General features: G+C 42.7%; 2 protein-coding genes across 2 annotated transcripts; one reads left to right on the forward strand and one right to left on the reverse strand.

The window, feature by feature from the left end:
- Positions 1-328: 328 nt before the first annotated feature.
- ankrd37 (ankyrin repeat domain 37) lies at positions 329-3,923 on the forward strand. The gene is made up of 4 exons (XM_029673410.2): positions 329-691; positions 1,202-1,351; positions 2,114-2,205; positions 2,584-3,923. The coding sequence occupies exons 1-4, from the start codon at positions 665-667 to the stop codon at positions 2,825-2,827; spliced, it is 513 nt and encodes a 170-aa protein (XP_029529270.1). The 5' UTR covers positions 329-664; the 3' UTR covers positions 2,828-3,923.
- A 2-nt stretch (positions 3,924-3,925) lies between these two features.
- ufsp2 (ufm1-specific peptidase 2) lies at positions 3,926-20,640 on the reverse strand. Its single transcript, XM_029673409.2, has 12 exons — positions 20,545-20,640; positions 13,864-13,933; positions 9,560-9,743; positions 9,207-9,270; positions 8,865-9,019; positions 8,270-8,462; positions 7,121-7,267; positions 6,694-6,858; positions 6,109-6,233; positions 5,874-5,950; positions 5,370-5,494; positions 3,926-4,101 (listed from the first exon to the last, which is right to left on the reverse strand). Exons 1-12 carry the CDS (start codon positions 20,545-20,547, stop codon positions 4,015-4,017), a joined length of 1,395 nt encoding a protein of 464 aa, XP_029529269.1. The 5' UTR covers positions 20,548-20,640; the 3' UTR covers positions 3,926-4,014.
- Between the last annotated feature and the right edge of the window lie 1,471 nt (positions 20,641-22,111).

Here is a 22,111-nt window from a genome sequence, read left to right on the forward strand (position 1 = left end):
TTGGGTATGTGTGTTTTGTGAAGTAATTTGATGCATTGGCCTATGCCAAATTGGGGAAATTAAAATACATCAGAAATGGAGAAAGAAACAAACTCATTCCACATTTGACACATGCTCCTTGATCCTCTGCGTTTTCTAAATAATATAGACATTGCTTTCAAAACATTCAACAATATTACATTTTCTAAAAAAATAAAATGGTCAAAGTAAACCGAAAGCTCTCGAGCCCAGATCAGCAGATTGACAAGAGCCAGCAAGCCCGCCCTTACAACCGCCTGTGCGTACGTGTTGTTTCGCACAACCTCGTCCTCTCTGGTAGACCCGCCTGTATGGATACATGCGCCGGGCTGCATCCATGCTCATCCCGCATGGTAATGTCGCGTTCGAGTACTATTTGGAACAAGAAAACTCGGACATTTCCGACTTTCTGTCTGAACACAGCACGTGTATAACTACAACCAGTAGAAAGTCGTACATTTCCGAGTTTCCTAGTTCCGACTAGGATATGAACAAGTATCAATGTCACGTGTCAGTTGAGTACAGGCTGCAAGCCTGCTTTCGTGCTTGTGTTCTTTTCAACCAACTGTATAGGTTTATTTACATCGAAGGAACGGCTGTGTGCGCACAAGTTAAAAACCTCTAGTGTGGATACTCAGATCTGATCATGTTTCTGCTCGATTCCGACTCACAGGTAAGGGAAAGGGGGATACCTAAGTCAGTTGTCTTCCGCATTTATGTGTGTAATAACATTGACATTATAGACTATTTAGCCTATAACTTTGTGGCATTGCAGGCTTATACAATGTATTTAATATTGCATTACTGTGTTTATTTTTGTTTAGTTAGGTGTAAGGAAAGGTAGGACATAATTATATAAAATGGCATTTAAGTTTTCGACATCGTTTGTCATTTGCTGAATTATATGTAGGCAAGGCTAACTCTAATTAGGCTGTTTAGAAGGTGGCCATATTTTTGCTTCACAAATCACTCTGACATAATATGCATAGTCATATCTAGGCTATATGTTTATTTACAACGAAATTTATCACACAATTCACGTTCATGTGACACCAACTGGTCCATATGAAAATGAAATGTTTTTTTACGCACACGTTTCAGAATAACAAAGGAAGCGCAAATGTAATATACTGTAAATAGCTAGCGTTAACCTAGGTTATTCTTTGTTTCCTGTATTATGCAGCTGGACTGTATTAGTAACTTATTCGAAGGCGGAGATGCTGTCAACTCAAGCAATGTGTTGGGACAGTCCCCTGCACACTTGGCGGCATGCAGCGGACAAGCCTTTTGTTTGCGATGGCTATTGCAAACGGGAGCGGATGCAAATCAGCAGGTAGATTTACTTCCACTTGTCGGTCTATAGCAGGGATGGGCAACTTTGATGGGGATGGGGGCCGCAGTGGCTCGCGGGTCAGTATACTCTCAAACATACACACACATTCACCCAAGCCTTTTGGGGGCTCTTTGCCATGCCAAATAATTTTATAACTAATTTCATATAATTCTACTCATTTTGCCATAGGGTATAGAGATTTCTGCAGTTTTTAATATGATATTTGAGTGAGAGTGAAATGGGGGCCCCTGGTTGGCAATTCAACCATAATTAATACGAGTTTAAATAGCTGGCTAGACTGCTGATGCACAACCACATTTCAAAATGGCACTTTGTGTATTCTACAATTCTAACGCTCAACAGTAAGTTGAGACCCAGACTGAGTGGGAGGGGGATTGGTCCACTGGCCTACAATACAATAAGATTGCCCAATGCTTTTGCATATATTTATCTAAGTAAAATGACAAAATTACACATCAAATGTGAGCTTTCAATTGATATATCAGTCATCATCCCAAAATAGTTGAAAGATGTTACGTGACACTGCATTAAATAAAGTGTAGGCTAATATTTTGGACACAGTAACTGCAGTGTAACTTCAATTAGGGATCACAAACACATTGACCAGATCCATTGCTCAAGATCCAGAAAATTACATCAGAGGCAAAGCTAATTTTACAGGTTCTCATTTCAACTGATCCAAAACACCAGTCTTTATTTACTTGTTTCTCTGTACCCCAAATGATTTCATATTTGCTGAAGGACAACAATGGTGAGACGCCCATGCACAAAGCTGCCAAGGCCGGCAGTTTGGAATGCATCAGTGTGCTCGTTGCCAGTGATGCCCAACTTGGGTGAGTGTCAACTTTCACACATGCAAAACAGTTGCATAGATGTTAATATATAATATTTACCAGATGCTTTTATCCAAAGCCAACTTAGTCATGTGTGCATACATTTTACGTATGGGTGGTCCTAGAAATTGAACCCACTACCCTGAAGTTATAAGCGCCATGCTTATAAGAAATTGAGCTGCGAAATACCTATTTTCAGACTAATGTATCGATGCTAATTTTGTAACTAAAATTCTACACAACTTTTGGCATTACCTGAGCTGAAGTTGGTTCAAATGAGTTTAAACCATTATATTTTGGCAACTGTTTCCATGCAGCCAGTTGCTTTTAACAACTTTTAACAACCCTGACCTTACCACAATGTTTTTTCCTGAGCAGACTTTGCAACAACGAGGGCAGAACTGCTGAAGAATTGGCATTGTCGTACGGATTCGAGGAGTGCGGACGATTCCTGAACACACTCCGAATGACGCGACTCCTGACGAGCAGCAGCACTCCTCTGATGCCTGCCGGGCTAGTAGCATGCCCGCTGACTGGCGCCCAGAGCAGTAAGGTAGCAGGACAGAAGAGGGCACTTATTGCCACCGGGGCCCAAGACAGAAAGAGGGCTCGAGACTGGTGATTTTAACAATGCACCTCTAGAATTCGAAAAGGAGGACAATGCTTTCTCAGCTAAGTCCAATACAGGACATGCATGACGAAGTCCCCGCTACTGTGTCTGACACCAAACCTGACTCTGTTCCTAAACACTTACTGGGGTGTGTCTGTGAGTCTCCTATGTATTTGTGTGTCAATGATTGGCAAGTATAATGTCAGTGGTTAACTTGAATAGGAGCAGAATGCATCCTTCTCCTGCAGTGACAGAGGCAGACGTGTGTTGCGGAGATGGTTCAGAAAACTACGCTCATGTGATGAGTAACCTTGCTTTGAGAACTTAGGACTCCTGTTAGCTCCCGCTGCTATTGCCTAGGCTTTGGTTCAGAGGGCTAAACACTGGGAGAATCTTAATTCCTTACTCCCCGCTTTTTCAATACCCATTGGAGAAGGTCAGAGGGGAGGGACCTCCGGCTCTCTCATCCAATGGGTTTTGAGAATGAGACGATGATGCGAAGTGTATGCAATTGAAATCTTTCCACTGTCTTGAGGTGTGCTCAGCATAGGCTCCGGGCCTAGCCATCACAAGGAAACAACCACTGTGTGGATTTCATGCTCAGATGCAATATGGGACCTTCTGATTCTGTGGACACCAGTTTCAGATGTACATATCAACTTTACACAGTCCTTTGTTTACAGTGCAAATCCTTTGAGGTACACTCCCCTATGTATTTATTGACAGTGAAGCTATATCTTTTAATTTGGCTCTATACTCAAACTGAAAATGCATCCAACAAGTCTGTAGTCACATGCTTGATGTAGTCACTGTGTGTTAGGAATATGGGACCATATTACTATAATACACAAAGTGAATTTGGCCAAATATTTATGACACCTTCAAATGGGGGACTAAATACATAGTGCTTTCTAAACGGTACAATAGATATGTATGAAAATACCCTCAAATAAAAGGTGACATTCTATATGTTTGACTAAATGAAATAAAAAGCAGGCACTTCTTCATGAATGAGACACGCGATGGTGGCATGTTGATGTAAAAAACAGAATAACGACTTGTTAGTCACAGATGAAAGCTGAAATAAAAAGGCACATTCATTTCTTCACCTCAGATGTTTTGACATTTATTCTCAGATATTTGTTGTAATACTGTTGGACAGGTACCTGTACACAACACACATTGAAACCTACACACAATCATATGGTCTTTGGTCTCTGAGGCAAACAGAGGTTGTAGTAGGCGTTCTGGTCCCAAAACTCTGGGCCCTTCCATCCGCACCAGCCCTGGGGAAAGAAGAAAACGCCTCCATTTTGGGTTTTCTCACGCAAATAGATTGCAGTTTTTGAGAATATATACTGCAACAATGATACTGAAGTTTATGACTAAATAAGTATATTTCCTCTTAAGTTTGATTTACAAAATGTTCTTCCACTTCCTGCATTTTGTTCAATACAACTTTTCCTATGGGTGTTCATTCCTCCCATCACCAAACATATACAACTGCTTGTGGGCAAGTTGACATACACTAAAGTATATGGGCACCCCCTTCAAATGAATGGATTTGGCTATTTCAGCCACAACCGTTGCTGACAGGTATAAAATTGAGCACACAGCCATGCAATCTCCATAGACAAACATTGGCAGTAGAATGGCCTTTACTGCAGAGCTCAGACTTTCAACATGGCAATGTCATAGGATGACAGCTTTCAAACAAGTCTGTTCATCACATTTCTGCCCTGCTAGAGCTGCCCCAGTCAGCTGTAAGTGCTGTTACTTTGAAGTGGAAACACCTAGGAGCAAGGAGAACGCTACCTGCCCGAATGCATAGTGCCAACTGTAAAGTTTGGTGGACAAGGAATAATGGTCTGGGGCTGTTTTTCATGGTTCAGACTAGGCCCATTAGTTCCAGTGAAGGGCAATCATAACACTACAGCATACAATGACATTCTAGATAATTCTGTGCTTTCAACTTTGTGGCAACAGTTTGGGGAAGGCCCATTCCTGTTTCAGCATGACAATGCCCCTGTGCACAAAGTGAGGTCCATAAATTAATGGTTTGTTAAGATCAGTGTGGAAGGACTTGACTGGCCTGCACAGAGCCCTGATCTCAACCCCATCAAACACCTTTGGGATGAATTGGACCAACTCCATATTAATGCCCATGATGTTGAAATGAGATGTTCGACGAGCAGGTGTCCATATACTTTTGGTCATGTAGTGTACATTTAAGTGGTAGTTTATCAGATGTTGATGAGAAAGATAGGCACACTCAGGATTGAAGTATCCAGCTGGATCTACACAAAAGATGAGGTCTGAAAACATCAGACGTTCATTTTGGTATGAACTTTCATTTTAACTCACGCTGGGACTAACTTTTGGGCCCAGGGCCTGGATGTCTCAAGCGCCTCAGCGTAGGAGTGCTGATTTAGGATCAGTTTTGCCTTTCAGATCACAATTAATATGATTACATGGACAGAGGGGATCTGATCCTAGATCAGCACTCCTACTCTGAGACAGTTTATACATATTGCCCCATGACACCATCCGGTACCTTGTCTGTGATGACTTGCAGGTCCTCGGCCCCTGTGTAATGTGGGTCCAAGATGAGGTAGCGGATCTGGCCCGTGGTCTCGCTCCACGCCACACCGAGGATAGTGTGTGCTAGGACACCCCCTCCTGGTGTGGAGCAAAATAGAAAGAAATTACAAATCTGCAGAGTTCAAATTAACAGATTCAATTTCAAGCAATGTTTGTAGTAACTTTGTTTAAGCCAGTGCAATGCACACACAACCTAAAAACTGGAAGTATTTACATGTGAGGGGAGTCGACCAAAATGTTTACCAAAAGCATTCAGCTATTTATTTGACCACAGAAATATAGATGCTGTTTATATGAAACTATGTATGACTGTGGTACTGTAGCATGTACTCATTGGACAGGGCCCAGACCTTATCATTTGAACAGATCTGCAGTACAATCACTACAAGGGATTTGTGCGATAATATTAGTCTCTCATCATTGTCTCTACATTGTAATAGTTTCCGTTTTCACTCACCAATCATAATAGGAGTTCCCTCAGAAAGGAAATGGTTGGCCAGTTCTCTGCCTTTGGAGGCCAGCTCAGACCCTTGGCTTTAGGACACACAAACACACAACTAGATGTGAATACTAAGCAAAAAAATATGTAATATGGAACACAACTACCTGAAGCATTCTGCATTGGTGAATTTACATGGACGCATGCACGCACAAGCATCCATGCAGGCACATAAGCACACACCTCATCTCACCTCACAAACATGATCTTGGAGGTGACCCCCAGCAACTGATCCAGCACAGCCGCGACTTCGATGGAGCCGATCCACTGGCGAGAGCCCAAAAAAGACCCTTGCTTGTCTCCAACTTCCACCAGGGCCTGTGAGACAGCGATGGGGAGAAAATAACAAGAATTAACTTGATTTTTAATCATAAAGTGCTTTTCATATACACTCAAAAAAAGGTACTATTAGCTGACATGGCTATGAATTATAGAATCCTATTGAAAGTAGTAAAAATGTGATTAAAAACAATGCATTTTATAATAGCCCTATCTACCAGTCAATGAGTTATAGGCCAACTTGTGGGAAAGGAGAAAGAGACTCACATTGTAATCACCTATCAATTCTTATTTACCATGGACTCAGGCTCTACCTGCTGGCTCGAATTCACAGTCTCACATTATTGGAATATGTTCAATAGACAAGTTTAGAGCCACAGCTTTACCAAAGAGAGAGAGTTCTGTATAATAAGGGATAGTTTGCCCAAATCACATTGTAGACCTATCCAACACTCAGGTCTCCATATGGGGTTCGAGGCTAAGGGTCAAGGCTATTGACCTGTTGGATCTCCTTGTGGGAGGGCACAGCCCGCTCCACGTAGCCCTGCTGCTGGAACCAGGAGCAGATGGTCTGGAGGGAGCGGTAGGCGCAACCCCAGCCGTTGTCGTCCACGCGGTCCTGCATGTAGTGGTGGTAGCTGTAGACCCCCTGGACCAAGTAAGGCTGGGACAAGGGAGAAACACATAAGAGCATATCATTTTTTTTTATTTTACCTTTATTTAACAAGGCAAGTTAAGAGCAAATTCTTATTTTCAATGACGGCCTAGGAACAGTGGGTTCAGGGGCAGAACGACAGATTTGTACCTTGTCAGCTCATTTGAACTTGCAACCTTTCGGTTACTAGTCCAACGCTCTAACCACTAGGCTACCCTGCCGCCCCAGTGTGTGACAGTGTGTGTGTTTGCGTCTGTGTGTGCTGACCAACCTTGCCATTCTCCAGGGCAGGGTGATTCAGGTGGACATGAGGGTTTCGGAGGTAGCCATCTTTGTAGGGCTCATCAGGAAAATGTAGAGCGTTGGCTCTTCTCAGATATGGCCGGTCGTCTGGCAGCTCAAACAGACTGTGCAGCTCCTACACAGACATAAAACAGCCATATCAAATACATGTACACAACGTTATTTCTCTCATACTAGACAGTCACTCAAAATAAGAAATATATCATATTTCACGGTTATTTTACATTTTGTAAACGCCTCATATCCTTTCAGATCTATACTGTAGGTAGGGTAGGTTCTCCAACTCTTGGAGAACAACTGGGTGTGCATGATTTTCTTCCAGCCCATCAATAACACACTTAATCAATAACTGTCTGGGCCAGATGATAGGCAGAATGAGGTGTTACTGCAGGGCTGAAGGGAAAGCCTGCAAAAGCTCATTAGGACTGGGGTTGGAGAACCCTGGTCTAGGGGCACGGGCTAGGTGTCCATTTTGCTTCTTTGTAGAGATGGTTAGCAATATTCCACAGCCTGTCAAGGGAAATAGTGGAGCTACTACCATACAGTGGAGAAGTAACCAATTGTCATACTTAAGTAAAAGTAAAGATACTTTAATAGAAAATGATTCTAGTAAAAGTCACCCAGTAAAATACTACTTGAGTAAAAGTCTAAAAGTATTTTGTTTTAAATATAATTAAGTATCAACGGTGAATGTAATTGCTAAAATATACTTAAGAATCAAAATAAAAGTAATTCCTTATATTAAGCAAACCAGTAGGCACAATTTTCTTGTATTTTAAAATTTATGGATAGCTAAGGGCACACTCCAACAGTCATTTACAAAGGAAGCATTTGTGTTTAGTGAGTCTGCCAGATCAGATGCAGTCGGGATGACTAATGTGTGGAGTATAAAGTACACTATTTTCTTTAGGAATGTAGTGAAGTAAAAGTGGTAAAAAATATAAATAGTAAAGTACAGATAACCCCCCAAAAATACTTAAAGTATTTTACTTAAGTACTTTACACCACTGCTACCATATTGCTTAATACCTATCATAGCATTTCAAATATACACAAGTGTAGAGTACTAGGGGTAGCATAGTAGGGGTTAGGGGTCAGTTTGGATTTCTTCCCTTGCCTTGCGTCGCGTCTCCAGCTGGCTGTCGGGCACACCCGCTGGGTAGACCACTGTCACCAGGCCCACAGGGGCAGGAAGGAGGAAGTGGAACGGCTGGGGAATAAGCAGGGCCGTCCCTTTCATGTGCCGCAGAGCCACCTTTTCCATGTCACCCAGCTGACTGCACAGCGCCCCCACTAGGGTCCCACAGACACTGCATGCACGACAGACAAACAAAAAGATTTAGAGACCCGATTCAGTTGAACATTATTATGAGCTGGTTTCCGGGTTTAAACTTTAAAATATTTTTTGTTTAACTAAACAACCAAATTGTCCCTTGCGAATAAGGAAGTTTGAATTGAGTTCATATCAGGCTGAGTTTCTTTTGTTTCACCCTGTTTGTGGTTGTATTGTGTTGTGAACTAGCTACATCTCTGGTGGTTATTGATTGACTTATCTATCAGTTTACCTTAGCGTTCTGGTATTGGACCTTTGATATACTTTGACATAATAAAAAATATGTACTCTATTCTCCTAAAACCTGTGTCTAATTTCATTGAAATTGCGTTGAACCAAATCATGTCGTTTCCTTTAAGAGTGATTGAGGATGACATACACAGAGATGCTCTCGCTGGAAAGGACACTGACCACGCAGTCCATGGGCAGAGTTGTTTGCAGGAGGTGGTGCTTCTTACTTCCTCTCAGGAGGGTGGGTGCCGAGAGGACGCCTGGCTCTGTCACCTCGGTCATCAGGGTCAGGTTTATGATACCCTGCAAGCAAGCAAGCAAGACAGACAGTCAATAAAATACATATGAGGTACAGGAAAACTAAAAACCACACAAAAAAAATGATCTTGTCAATGACAAACAAGTGGCACGAAAATGTGTTGCGAAGTGATTTACAGGAATTAGTTCATGTCCGTAGACTATTTTTAAGGTATAAAAGCAGCACACTCACTGCTGTTGGATTCTTTTTGTCCTTTTTTGCAGACTTTTTTCTACTGCTTTCCTGGTCATCTGTCCTAAAACAGGATGAGGGTTTTTCCATTTACTTTGGTTTCTATTCCATAATGATACTAAACCTACATTTCGGCCAATAACTTTACAGTAGTTGATGCATTAGGCAATTGATGCATTAAGTTGCACAAAATAAGTCGTAACTACTAGGTACCTTACTGTTACTAAGTAATAATATCTAATTACCATACTACCATGTAAGACAACACCAGGTAAATAGTGGACTCTAAAACAACTTGACTTATAATCTACTTTCCCAGAACAAGAGGCTCCAAATTGTGAAGGATCACTTACTGGATCAACTGTTGGAGATCTTTACATGGTCTGTTCAGAGAGATCTCTCCAGCTGTTGCATGTCCTCCTTTGTTAGGCCAAAGAAAAACTGGACTGCTAGAGAGACTAAGAACAAGCGATTCTGCTTTCACCTGGGATCCGAGGGCCTCGAAAGTCCTCGAGATGACCTTTTGTACGTGTGGTACTGTAAAGACACAAGATACACAATCAATGACCATTAACAGAGATACCAGATTTCCTTGCAATCAATGGTGAATGTGTATAAAGATACAAGACATCATACATACTTCACAAAACATGAAGTAGCACTCATATTTTAAAACACACAAAAGGTTTCAAAAGACACCAACACTAACTGACTGGTTATAGGCTAGTGTCCTATAGGAGGCCTCCTGCTTCATGTAGTAATTAGATTTGAATAACAAATGTAATTGTTGATACCAAATCAGTGTTTTCCACAAGCACATGGAGTAGCCAGCCAAATAGTAAACAAGCTTTGCAGAGTTGCAAAGAAAAAGCCATATCTCAGACTGGCCAAAAAAAACAAAAAAAACAAAGATGGTTAAAAGAACACAGACACTGTACAAATGAACTCTGCCTAGAAGGCCAGCATCCCGGAGTTGCCTCTTCACTGTTGACGTTGAGACTGATGTTTTGCGGATACAATTTAAATGAAGCTGCCAGTTGAGGACTTGTGAGGCATCTGTTTCTCAAACTAGACACACTAATGTACTTGTTCTCTTGCTCAGTTGTGCACCGGGGCCTCCCACTCCTCTTTCTATTCTGGTTAGAGCAAGTTTTGCGCTGTTCTGTGAAGGGAGTAGTACACAGTGTTGTATCAGATCTTCAGTTTCTTGGCAATTTCTCGCATGGAATAGCCTTCATTTATCAGAACAAGAATTGACTGACGAGCTTCAGAAGAAGGTTATTTGTTTCTGGCCATTTTGATCCTGTAATCGAACGCACAAATGCTGAAGCTCCAGATACTCAACTAGTCTAAAGAAGGCCAGTTTTATTGCTTCTTTAATCCGGACAACCATTTTCAGTTTGGCTTTTAATGATCAATTAGCCTTTTAAAATGATACACTTGGATTAGCTAACACACTTGGATTAGCTAACACAATGCCATTGGACCACAGGAGTGATGGTTGCTGATAATGGGCCTCTGTACGCCTTTGTAGATATTCCTTTAAAAATATGCCGTTTCCAGCAACAAAAGTCATTTACAACATTAATAATGTCCACACTGTATTTCTGATCAATTTGATGTTATTTTAATGGACATTTTTTTGTTGCTATTCTTTAAAAAACAAGGACATTTCTAAGTGACCCGAAACTTTTGAACGGTAGTGTGTGTGTGTATGTATGCATGTATATATATATATATACAGTTGAAGTCGGAAGTTTACATACACTTAGGTTGGAGTCATTAAAACTCATTTTACAACCACTCCACAAATGTCTTGTTTTAACAAACTATAGTTTTGGCAAGTCGGTTATGACATCTACTTTGTACATGACACAAGTAATTTTTGCAACAATTGATAACAGACGGATTATTTCACTTATAATTCACTGTATTACAATTCCAATGGCTCAGAAGTTTACATACACTAAGTTGACTGTGCCTTTAAACAGCTTGAAAAATTCCAAATTTCAAATGATGTCATGACTTTAGAAGCTTCTGAGTCAATTGGAGGTGTACCTGTGGATATATTTCAAGGCCTACCTTCAAACTCAGTGACTCTTTGCTTGACATCATGGGAAAATCAAAAGAAATCAGCCAAGACATCAGAAAAAAATTGTAGACCTCCACAAGTCTGGTTCATCCTTGAGAGCAATTTCCAAACGCCTGAAGGTGCAACGTTCATCTGTACAAACAATATTACGCAAGCATAAACACCATGGGACCACGCAGATGTCATACCGCTCAGAAAGGAGACGCATTCTGTCTCCTAGAGATAAACGTACTTTGGTGCGAAAAGTGCAAATCAAGCCTAGAACAACAGCAAAGGACCTTGTGAAAATGCTTGACGAAACAGGTACAAAAGTATCTATATCCACAGCAAAATGAGTCCTATATCGAAAACGAGTCCTACGGTTTTCAACTGCACATGGGGACAAAGATGGTACTTTTTGGAGAAATATCCTCTGGTCTGATGAAACAAAAATAGAACTGTTTGGCCATAATGACCATTGTTATGTTTGGAGGAAAAAGGGGGGAGCTTGCAAGCCGAAGAACACCATCCCAACCGAAGCACGGGGGTGGCAGCATCATGTTGTGGGGGTGCTTGCTGCAGGAGGGACTGGTGCACTTCACAAAATAGATGGCCCCATGAGGAGGAAAATTGTGGATATATTGAAGCAACATCTCAAGACATCAGTCAGGAAGTTAAAGCTTGGTCGCAAATGGGGTCTTCCAAATGGATAATGACCCCAAGCATACTTCCAAAGTTTGTCAAAATGGCTTAAGGACAACAAAATCAAGGTATTGGAGTGGCCATCACAAAGCCCTGACCTCGATCCCATAGAAGATGTGTGCAGAACTGAAAAAGTGTGTGCGAGCAAGGAGGCCTACAAACCTGACTCAGTTACACCAGCTTTGTCAGGAGGAATGGGCCAAAATTCACCCAACTTACATTTACATTTAAGTCATTTAGCAGACGCTCTTATCCAGAGCGACTTACAAATTGGTGCATTCACCTTATGACATCCAGTGGAGCAGCCACTTTACAATAGTGCATCTAAATCTTTTAAGGGGGGGTGAGAAGGATTACTTTATCCTATCCTAGGTATTCCTTAAAGAGGTGGGGTTTCAGGTGTCTCCGGAAGGTGGTGATTGACTCCGCTGTCCTGGCGTCGTGAGGGAGTTTGTTCCACCATTGGGGGGCCAGAGCAGCGAACAGTTTTGACTGGGCTGAGCGGGAACTGTACTTCCTCAGTGGTAGGGAGGCGAGCAGGCCAGAGGTGGATGAACGCAGTGCCCTTGTTTGGGTGTAGGGCCTGATCAGAGCCTGGAGGTACTGAGGTGCCGTTCCCCTCACAGCTCCGTAGGCAAGCACCATGGTTTTGTAGCGGATGCGAGCTTCAACTGGAAGCCAGTGGAGAGAGCGGAGGAGCGGGGTGACGTGAGAGAACTTGGGAAGGTTGAACACCAGGTTGAACTTATTGTGGGAAGCTTGAGGAAGGCTACCCGAAACGTTTGAACAAAGTAAAACAATTTAAAGGCAGTGCTACCTAATACTAATTGAGTGTATGTAAACGTCTGACCCACTGGGAATGTGATGAAAGAAATGAAAGCTGAAATAAATCATTATCTCTACTATTATTCTGACATTTCACATTCTTAAAATAAAAGTGGTGATCCTAACTGACCTAAGACAGGCAATGTTTAATAGGAATAAATGTCAGGAATTGTGAAAAACAGAGTTTAAATGTATTTGGCTAAGGTGTATTTAAACTTCCTACTTCAACTGTATAAGTCTTTGCTTAGTAAAGCCCCGCCTTATCTCAGCTCACTGGTCACAATAACAACACCCACCCGTAGCACGGGCTGCAGCAGGTATTTCTGACTGGTCACCCCCAAAGCCAACACCTCCTTTGGCTGCCTTTCCTTCCAGTTCTCTGCTTCCAATGACTGGAATGAATTGCAAAAATCTCTGAAGTTGGAGACTTATATCTCCCTCACTAACTTTAAGCATCAGCTATCTGAGCAGCTCACCGATTGCTGCAGCTGAACACAGCCCATCTGTAAATAGCCCATCAAACTACCTACCTCATCCCCATATTGTTTTTATTTACTTTTTGGCGCACTAGTATTTCTACTTGCACACCATCATCTGCACATCTATCCCTCCAGTGCTAATTTGCTAAATTGTAACTGTGGCCTATTTATTGCCTTACCTCCTTACTCCATTTGCACACACTGTATATAGATTTTTCTATTGTTATTGACTGTACTTTTGTTTATTCCATGTCGAACTCTGTGATGTTGTTTTTTGTCGCACTGCTCTGCTTTATCTTGGCCAGGTCGCAGTTGTAAATGAGAACTTGTTTTCAAATGGCCTACCTGGTTAAATAAAAAATTAAAAGTCTAAATCACCTATATAGCCAACAGCAGGCGCTAGTGGAAATCATGAATGTCAGAACTACCATTTCTGACTTTTACATTTGAGTTTAATGAGATACCCATTAGCTCAGGGCTAATATTTCTGGATTATCTCGCTCTCACACACACACACTTTATGAGCATAACCAACTGAGGAAATGTAAATCACAGGCAGAATTCCCTCTACAGTACATACCATCTGTGCTGTCCAACTGGCACTTGAACTCCAGAGACCCTCTCAAGCGTAAGATGATGTTTTCGACAACCTACATAATGATAAAGTCAGAAAGTTAAAGCTGAATCTGTATAATTTCCAGAAGCTCATAGGTAATTTCTAAGCATTAAATAGTATAGCCTATTAATGTTTTGGAGGGAGAAGACGTATGAATACTTAATCAATGGGATAGTATAACTGCCTACTGTTATCATGACACACAGGATTTAGCTATTAGGCCTACTCCATTGTTTATGTTTAAGTTGTTGTTATTTGACAATTTCACATGACCATATCTGTATGAAATATAATTGTAGTATGCCCAGACATTTTCAGAGTGATGTAGAATACATGAGACTGGCGGAATCGCTGATTTCTGAACATGTTATGATCAATAATTGCAATATTTCCTCATCAAACATGTAAAATGGATATGTACACTACCGTTCAAATGTTTAGGGTCACTTAGAAATGTCCTTGTTTTTGAAAGAAAGGCACATTTTTTGTCCATTAAAATAACATCTAATTGATCAGAAATACAGTGTAGACATTGTTCATGAGGTGAATGGCTATTGTAACTGGAAACGGCAGATTTTTAATCGAATATCTACATCGATATATAGCTTATAGAGGCCCATTATCAGCAAACATCACTCCTGTTTTCCAGTGGCACGTTGTGTTAGCTAATCCAAGTGTATCATTTTAAAAGGCAAATTTATCATTAGAAAACCCCTTTTGCCATTATGTTAGCAAAGCTGAAACGGTTGTCCTGATTAAAGCAGCAATAAAACTGGCTCTCTTTAGACTAGTTGAGTATCTGGAGCATCAGCATTTGTGCGTACGATTACAGGCTCAAAATGGCCAGAAACAAAGACCTTTCTTCTGAAACTCGTCAGTCTATTCTTATTCTGAGAATTTAAGGCTATTCCATGCGAGAAATTGCCAAGAAACTGAAGATCTCGTACAACGCTGTGCACTACTCCCTTTACAGAACAGAGCAAACTGTCTCTAACCAGAATAGAAAGAGGAGTGGGAGGCCCCGGTGCACAACTGAGCAAGAGGACAAGTATAGTAGTGTCTAGTTTGAGAAAGACACCTCAAAAGTTCTCAACTGGCAGCTTCATTAAATATTACCCGCAAAACACCAGTCTCAACGTCAACAGTGAAGAGGCGACTCCGGGATGCTGGCCTTCTAGGCAGAGTTGCAAAGAAAAAGCCATGAGACTGGCCAATAAAAAGAAAAGATTGGCAAAAGAACACAGACACTGGACAGAGGAAATCTGCCTAGAAGGCCATGGTGCAGGTGGTTACCTCCCGGTGCCATTTTTGGCTGGCCCAATCCAGTCTGCCACCTGCTCTTCAGAGCACATTTGCCACTCACCCCGTCACCCCAGGGCTGACTTTTGGCCGAGGAGTTGATGTCATTCTGGAGCAGACATAAAGTGCATGGACGCTGTCCTGGCACCTCTCACGTCCCGAGGATTGTTGATCCTGCATTACCTGGACGATTGGCAGATTTGTGCCCCGACCAGGTCCCAGGTCCTGTCGGACAGAGACATGCTCCTGACCCACATCAGCGGGCTGGGCATTACTGTAAACGACAAGAAGAGTCATCTGGCGCCAACCCAGAGGGTGGCCTTCATTGGCATGGAACTGGACTCAGTCCTTATGAGAGCAGACCTGCCCACCAGAAGGGTTCAGGGCGAACTTATCTTGCCTCAACCACTTTTGGCAGGGGCGGGTGGTATGCGCCCTGACCCGCCAACGTCTGTTGGGCTTGCTGACGGCGGCCTCGTTGCGGATTCCCCTGGCCCTGCTCCATCTTCGGCCCCTTCAACTCCCACTGGCTGCACCCGAAGCGCCACCGTCACCGCCAGCTGCAGGTTACCGCACAGGGCCTCAGGACATTGTTGAGGTGGAGCTGTCGCTCCTTTCTCTCAGGTGGGGTGGAGATGCTGAGGATGTGCCGCCGGGAGCTGGTCAGCACAGACGCCTCCCAGATCGGCTGGGTGGGTGTGACCAAGGGCAGGTTGGCCAGCGGCTGTTGGCTACCCCCTTGGAGCAGCAGGCACATCAATACACTAGAGCTCCGAGCTGTACTGCTGGCCCTGCGGTCTTTCCTTCCACATCTGAAAGGAAAACATGTCCTGGTGAGAACAAATAACACCACAGTGGTGGCTTACATCAACCATCAGGGTGGACTGAGATCCCACCGCCTCAATCTTATAGCACGGGAGCTTCTCTGGGCTCATGGCTGTCTAGCATACCTGACATCCTGAGTGTGGCAGCGGATATGCCCTCGAGGGAGGGTCCGCCATCTTGGGACTGGAGCCTACATCCCCAGGTGGTGCAGCACCTGTAGGACAAGTTCGGGAGGGTGCAGGCGGACCTGTTTGCCTCCCTGGACAATGCACACTGTCCCTTGTGGTACTCCATGTCGGAGCCACCAGGGACTCTGGGCTTGGATGCTCTGGCTCACGATTGGCCAGGGCTGGAGCATTTCGCATTCCCCCCTTTCCCCTGATCCAGGCTGTTCTGGACAGGACCAGGATGGCAGAGCATTGTCTGCCTCTGGCGGCACATACTGGCCCAGACGACCCTGGTTCAGCCTTCTCCTGTCCCTGTTGTCTGGGACATCTTGGCAACTTCCCCTGAGACCTGAATTGCTGTCTCAGGCCGGGGGAACTCTGTGGCATCCGAAGCCGCACCGCCTCAGTCTGTGGGCTTGGCCACTGAACGGCACCAATGATCCATACAGGAGGGTGTAATGAACACCATGCAGAGCGCAAGGGTGCCGGCTACAACCTCGGCATACCAGTTGCACTGGTTCTGCTCTTGGTGCACTGGTATTGAGGTTGTGCCTGAGTCATGTGGGGTACAGTATGTCCTCAAATACCTGCAGTCTCGCTTGGATGAGGGCTTGGCAGCCTCTACACTGAGAGGGTATTTGGCCGCTATATCTGCCTGCCATGTGGGGTGGATAGAGAGGCCAGTGGGGCGCCATCCCTTGGTCTCCAGGTTTATGAAGGGGGTTCGTCGCCTGCGTCCAGCTAGGACCCGCTCACTGGCGAGCTGGGATGTGGTCTTGGCAGCTTTGGCAAAGCCACCGTTCGAACCGTTGGGAGTCTGCCTCCCTGAAACACTTCTCTATGAAGGTGGCTTTCTTTAAGAGGGTGGATGAGCTCCATGCTCTTTCGGTAAGTTCGGAGTGCTACCGGGTGGACCCTGGGGGGAGGAGTATATCTCCGTCCCAACCCTTTATTCCTCCCCAAGGTCCTGTCAGACAGGCATGTGAAAATCCCTTTTATCCTGTCTGCTTACGACCCCCCGGCAGTGGCGGAGGTGTCTGGGCCTCCCTCTGGCATGCTGTGCCCTGTGAGGGCACTAGCTGCCTATGTGGAGCGAACACGGTCAGTAAGAACAGACCAGCTCTTTGTCTGCTATGGTGAGAGGCTCTCTCACTGGATAGTGGACACAATTACGACAGCATACCGCATGCCAGTGCTGGGATCTGTGGTGGCACATTCAACACGAGGTGTGGCTGCATCCTGGGCTCTATTGAGAGGAGTGTCCCTCGCTGAGATCTGTGCTATAGCCAGCTGGGCTTCCTCTTGCACTTTTGCTCGGTACTACTGGGTAAATGTGGCACCTCCATCTGCTGTTGGTTCAGCGGTCCTGGGCGTCTCCTCCCCTTCCGGGGACTGTGCCGGGACCCCCTTCCACATTGACAGCCCCTACATCTCGGTCCCGCGCTGGGACCTCTAGCACCAGCTAATCTGGTACGTGTATATCGGAGTGATCCAATATAGTGAAACATAACAAAGGTTACATATGTAACCACGGTTATGTGAGCTATATGGATCACTCCAATCCTCTACAGTGCTATATGTGCCTCAAAAATGATGTAGAGAACGTGTTGCAGCCAAGGGGTCTATATATATATTAGGGATACATCCGGAGGGATACATCCGAGGTGAGGATTTACAGATTTGCACAAGTAAATACAGGAGTAAATCTGTAAATCCTCACCTCGGAGGTATCCCTCCGCCGCAGAGTGATACCAATATATTGGAGTGATCCATATAGCTCACATAACTGTGGTTACATACGAAACCTTCATTTTCAGCTGTGCTAACATAATTACTAATTTTACCTAGGCAAGTCAGTTAAGAACAAATTCTTATTTTCAATGACAGCCTAGGAACAGTGGATTAACTGCCTTATTCAGGGGCAGAACGACAGATTTGTACCTTGTCAGCTCAGGGATTTGAACTTGCAACCTTTCGGTTACTAGGCTACGCTGCCGCCCCAACTAACATAATGTGCCATTGGAAAACAAGAGTAATGGTTTCTGATAATGGGCCTCCTGTACACCTATGCAGATATTCCATTAAAAATCAGTCATTTCCAGCTACAAAAGTAATTTACAACATCAACAATGTCTACACTGTATTTCTGATCAATTTGCTTTTCTTTCAAAAACAAGGACATTTCTAAGTGACCCCAAACTTTTGAATGGTAGTGTACATGTGAATAGTCACAGATGTGAGCTGATTAAAATAATATACAGTGTTATCATAGTAGCTGTTTTCATTATGAGGAATATAAACCTGCTCTGTACATTCCATTACAATGTATATTGAACAAAAATATAAAAACGCAACATGCAACAATTTAACGTTTTTACTAAGTTATAGTTCATATATGGAAATCAGTCAATTTAGATAATTCATTAGGCCTTAATCTATGGATTTCACATGATGGGCAGGGGCGCAGCAATGGGTGGACCTGGGAGGGCATAGGTCCCCCCACTTGGGTGCCTTGCCCACCCACTGGAGAGCCAGGCCCAGCCAATCAGAATGAGTTTTTCCCCACAAAGAGGGCTTTATTGCAGACATAAATACTCCTCAGTTTCATCAGCTGTCTGGGTGGCTCGTCGCAGACGATCCCGCAGGTGAAGAAGCCTGGATGTGGAGGTCCTGGGCTGGCGTGGTTACACATGGTCTGCGGTTGTGAGGCCGGTTGAACGTACTGCCAAATTCTCTCAATTCTCTGGCAACAGCTCTGGTGGACTTTCCTGCAGTCAGCATGCCAATTGCACGCTCCCTCAAAACTTGAGATATCTGTGGCATTGTGTTGTGGGACAAAACTGCACATTTTAGATTGGCCTTTTTTTGTCCCCAGCACAAGGTGCAGCTGTGTAATGATCATGCTGTTTAATCAGCTTATTGATATGCCACTCCTGTCAGGTGGATGGATTACCTTGGAAAATAATAAATGCTCACTAAAAGGGATGTAAAAAATTTGTACACAACATTTGAGAGAAATAAGCATTTTGTGTGTATGGAACATTTCGGGGATATTTTATTTCAGCTCATGAAACATGGGACCAACACTTTACATGTTGCGTTTATATTTTTGTTCAGTATAGTCAAATCTAGCCTGTTAAAGCAAATTATATTACTGCTTTGGCCCCATAGTAAGAAAACATCTTAATTTAGTGTAACTACGTGTAATGGTTTGCTGCTCTCATCTTCATCACGTGAAAACTTATCCTATGGAATTCTACAAGTTTCTAGTCCTGTTTTATGAAAACAGTTTATAGGATAACATAGTATATAATGTTAATCAGTTCACATACATGACTATTCACATGTACCATATCAATTTTACATGTTTGAAAATTACATATGGACATGACTGATATTATTGATCAGAAATCAGCGATTCAGACAGCTTTATGGCCACATTCTTACCACAGTTAGGTGAATAATTTGTAATGTGGTTGTGTATTTTACATCACTATAAACATTTGAATATACTTTTGGGCATACTACAATTATATTTCATACAGGTATGGTCATGTGATATTGTCCAATAAGACCCCATTATTGGGTTGTTTGGTGGCCATATTGGAAAAAGGCATGCATTCTGTGATGACCCTGCATCTACACAACCCTGTTTCTAGCTTTGTGTGTGCCTCTATTACCAATGTTACAATCCATAAACAGCTGCCCCATTACATGGAATTGTATGGCTAAGCCTCCAGCATTCTAATGTAAATGGGCAATTTTTTAAATAATAGTTGTAGCTGTTCGTTTCAAATGTGGTTATATTATATATAATTTGAAAAGTAATTTCATGACCTTTCATAACTAGTTGTCAAACAAAGTAAAACATGTATCAGGGCTTCCTTTTTAAAGCCATTTGTAGAGGTAATTCTTATGTACCCTAGAGGTCAAAGTTATGTTGAACTGAATTTACCGAAAATATCTCTGATGGATAGCTGTGAATCTAAGCTTTCCGAGCAATAACTGACATGGTTTGTCATAGGGTCAAATCCATATGGGAAAGCTAACACTGCTGCACGGCTCCACATGTTTTCCAACAAACCACTATGAGACATCGTCGGCCCACATTTGGGGGTCTGGCACATGGACTTTAATCAGAGACATTAGTGTCAGAAAATACGCTTTCTCCTTATGGAAAAAGTTTCAACTATGCAACTACCGCGTTAGCTAGCTAGCCACCACTGACTGAACGTATCTTATGCTCGCTAACTGGCTACTTTCATGTTTTGGTGTGATCGGATGCGTGGCAAGCAAAACATGAGCAAATGTAAACATGGCAAACATATGCAGAATCCTTTCATGTAACACTTACCATTCTGCAAGCTTAAAAATACGATCAAATGTAATGATTTCTTCGTTATGTCTACCCTCCAAAACGGAAGTCAGACATGTTTGTTTTTGTGTGACGCACATCATTTGGCCCAATGACATCTTCGAGAAAGATAACTCCGCCTGCGTGCTGTGTTGTTTATTACAGGCACAAAGTCTAAATGATTCGTTGTTGTTGAATTCATGAATACAATATTGTGTTTATTGGTCGTATTTTAATGTTAGTGTTTTTGTATTTGTATTTATTTTCCGGATCCCCATTAGCTGCTGCCAAGGGAGCAATCTACTCTTCCTGAGGTCCAATCAGAATTACATACATAACACAACACATTATTATACTCTACTCTACCATAACATATCTACAATACAAAGTCAATAATACAGCAAAATAACAATATAAAAACGTATGTGTAGAGTGCGTCTGTTAGCAATATCTAATGTTAAAGCTAAATACAATGCATATGGGCTAATGCCAATTTTCTAAATTGTAATAGGCCTACTGGAACTAGATGTGTGTAGGATTGATATATTGATTCAAATGCAAACTTCACACATTGAATGTTAAAAGTTTGTGATGACAGTGCAATAAGACACTCACACACCTGCACACATTCTGCACCAAATCCATTTTGTAAATGCGTACATTTCCGAAATGTGTTAAGTTATTTAAAATAGGCTAATTGTCTGCTTTGTCTGTAGCTTAGTAAACTTAACTCCAACTAAATGTCTGACCAAATGGAGTTGAGTAGTAATGACTGTTGGCGGAGTGTACCATCACCGACAACATCTAGACTCAAGTAGCTATCAGTTGGTAGGCCTACTTGTAAAAATGTCCATTCTTTAAATTAACACTTTTCTTGTTTGTCCTGTGTAACTATGAGCTTTTCTTTGGGTGCTGAAATCTGTCGTTTTTGATAAAATCATAATTTTACGTGACCTCTGACAAGCTAGCCGTGGTTTGTTAATGGAGAAGTAGCAGCCCATCATTGCATGGCAGATTTTTTAGTTTTGGCAAAACGCCATTTTTTTAAATAAAAAAAACATAGATTCCAAATTCAACTGAAAACACTATAACAATCAGAACAATCACAGGTAGGATACGCCCCCTTGAGGGGACCACCCCTTTATGGTTGATCATTAACTGTAATTTAGGCACTGGCTAGCCCAGTTAGCTAACTAGCAACTTCACAAACAGAATGTCTGAGATGAAATAAATACTAGACAGATTGTTAGCATAAGCTAATGTCTGCTAGCATAGCTAGCTAACCCCCAGTTAGCATGATTAGGATTATGGTTAGGGTTCAGAGTTTAAATAGGGGCCAGGGTTAGGATTAGAATAGGGGTTAGGAATAGGGTCAGAATAGGGGTTAGGGTTAGGTTAGGGTCAAAACAGGGGTTAGGGTTTAGGGTTAGGTTAGGGTCAGAAAAAAAAGAAGCATTTTATTAAATTAAGAGAAATCTGTCAATTTCCCTTTTTAGCTTGTTACCCTAAACATGGTCATCATCCACCAACAAATTATTTTCAAAACGTTGCTTTTTTCCCAGCAATT

Source organism: Oncorhynchus nerka, linkage group LG11, assembly GCF_034236695.1.
Source record: "Oncorhynchus nerka isolate Pitt River linkage group LG11, Oner_Uvic_2.0, whole genome shotgun sequence".
Taxonomy (NCBI): Eukaryota; Metazoa; Chordata; class Actinopteri; order Salmoniformes; family Salmonidae; genus Oncorhynchus; species Oncorhynchus nerka.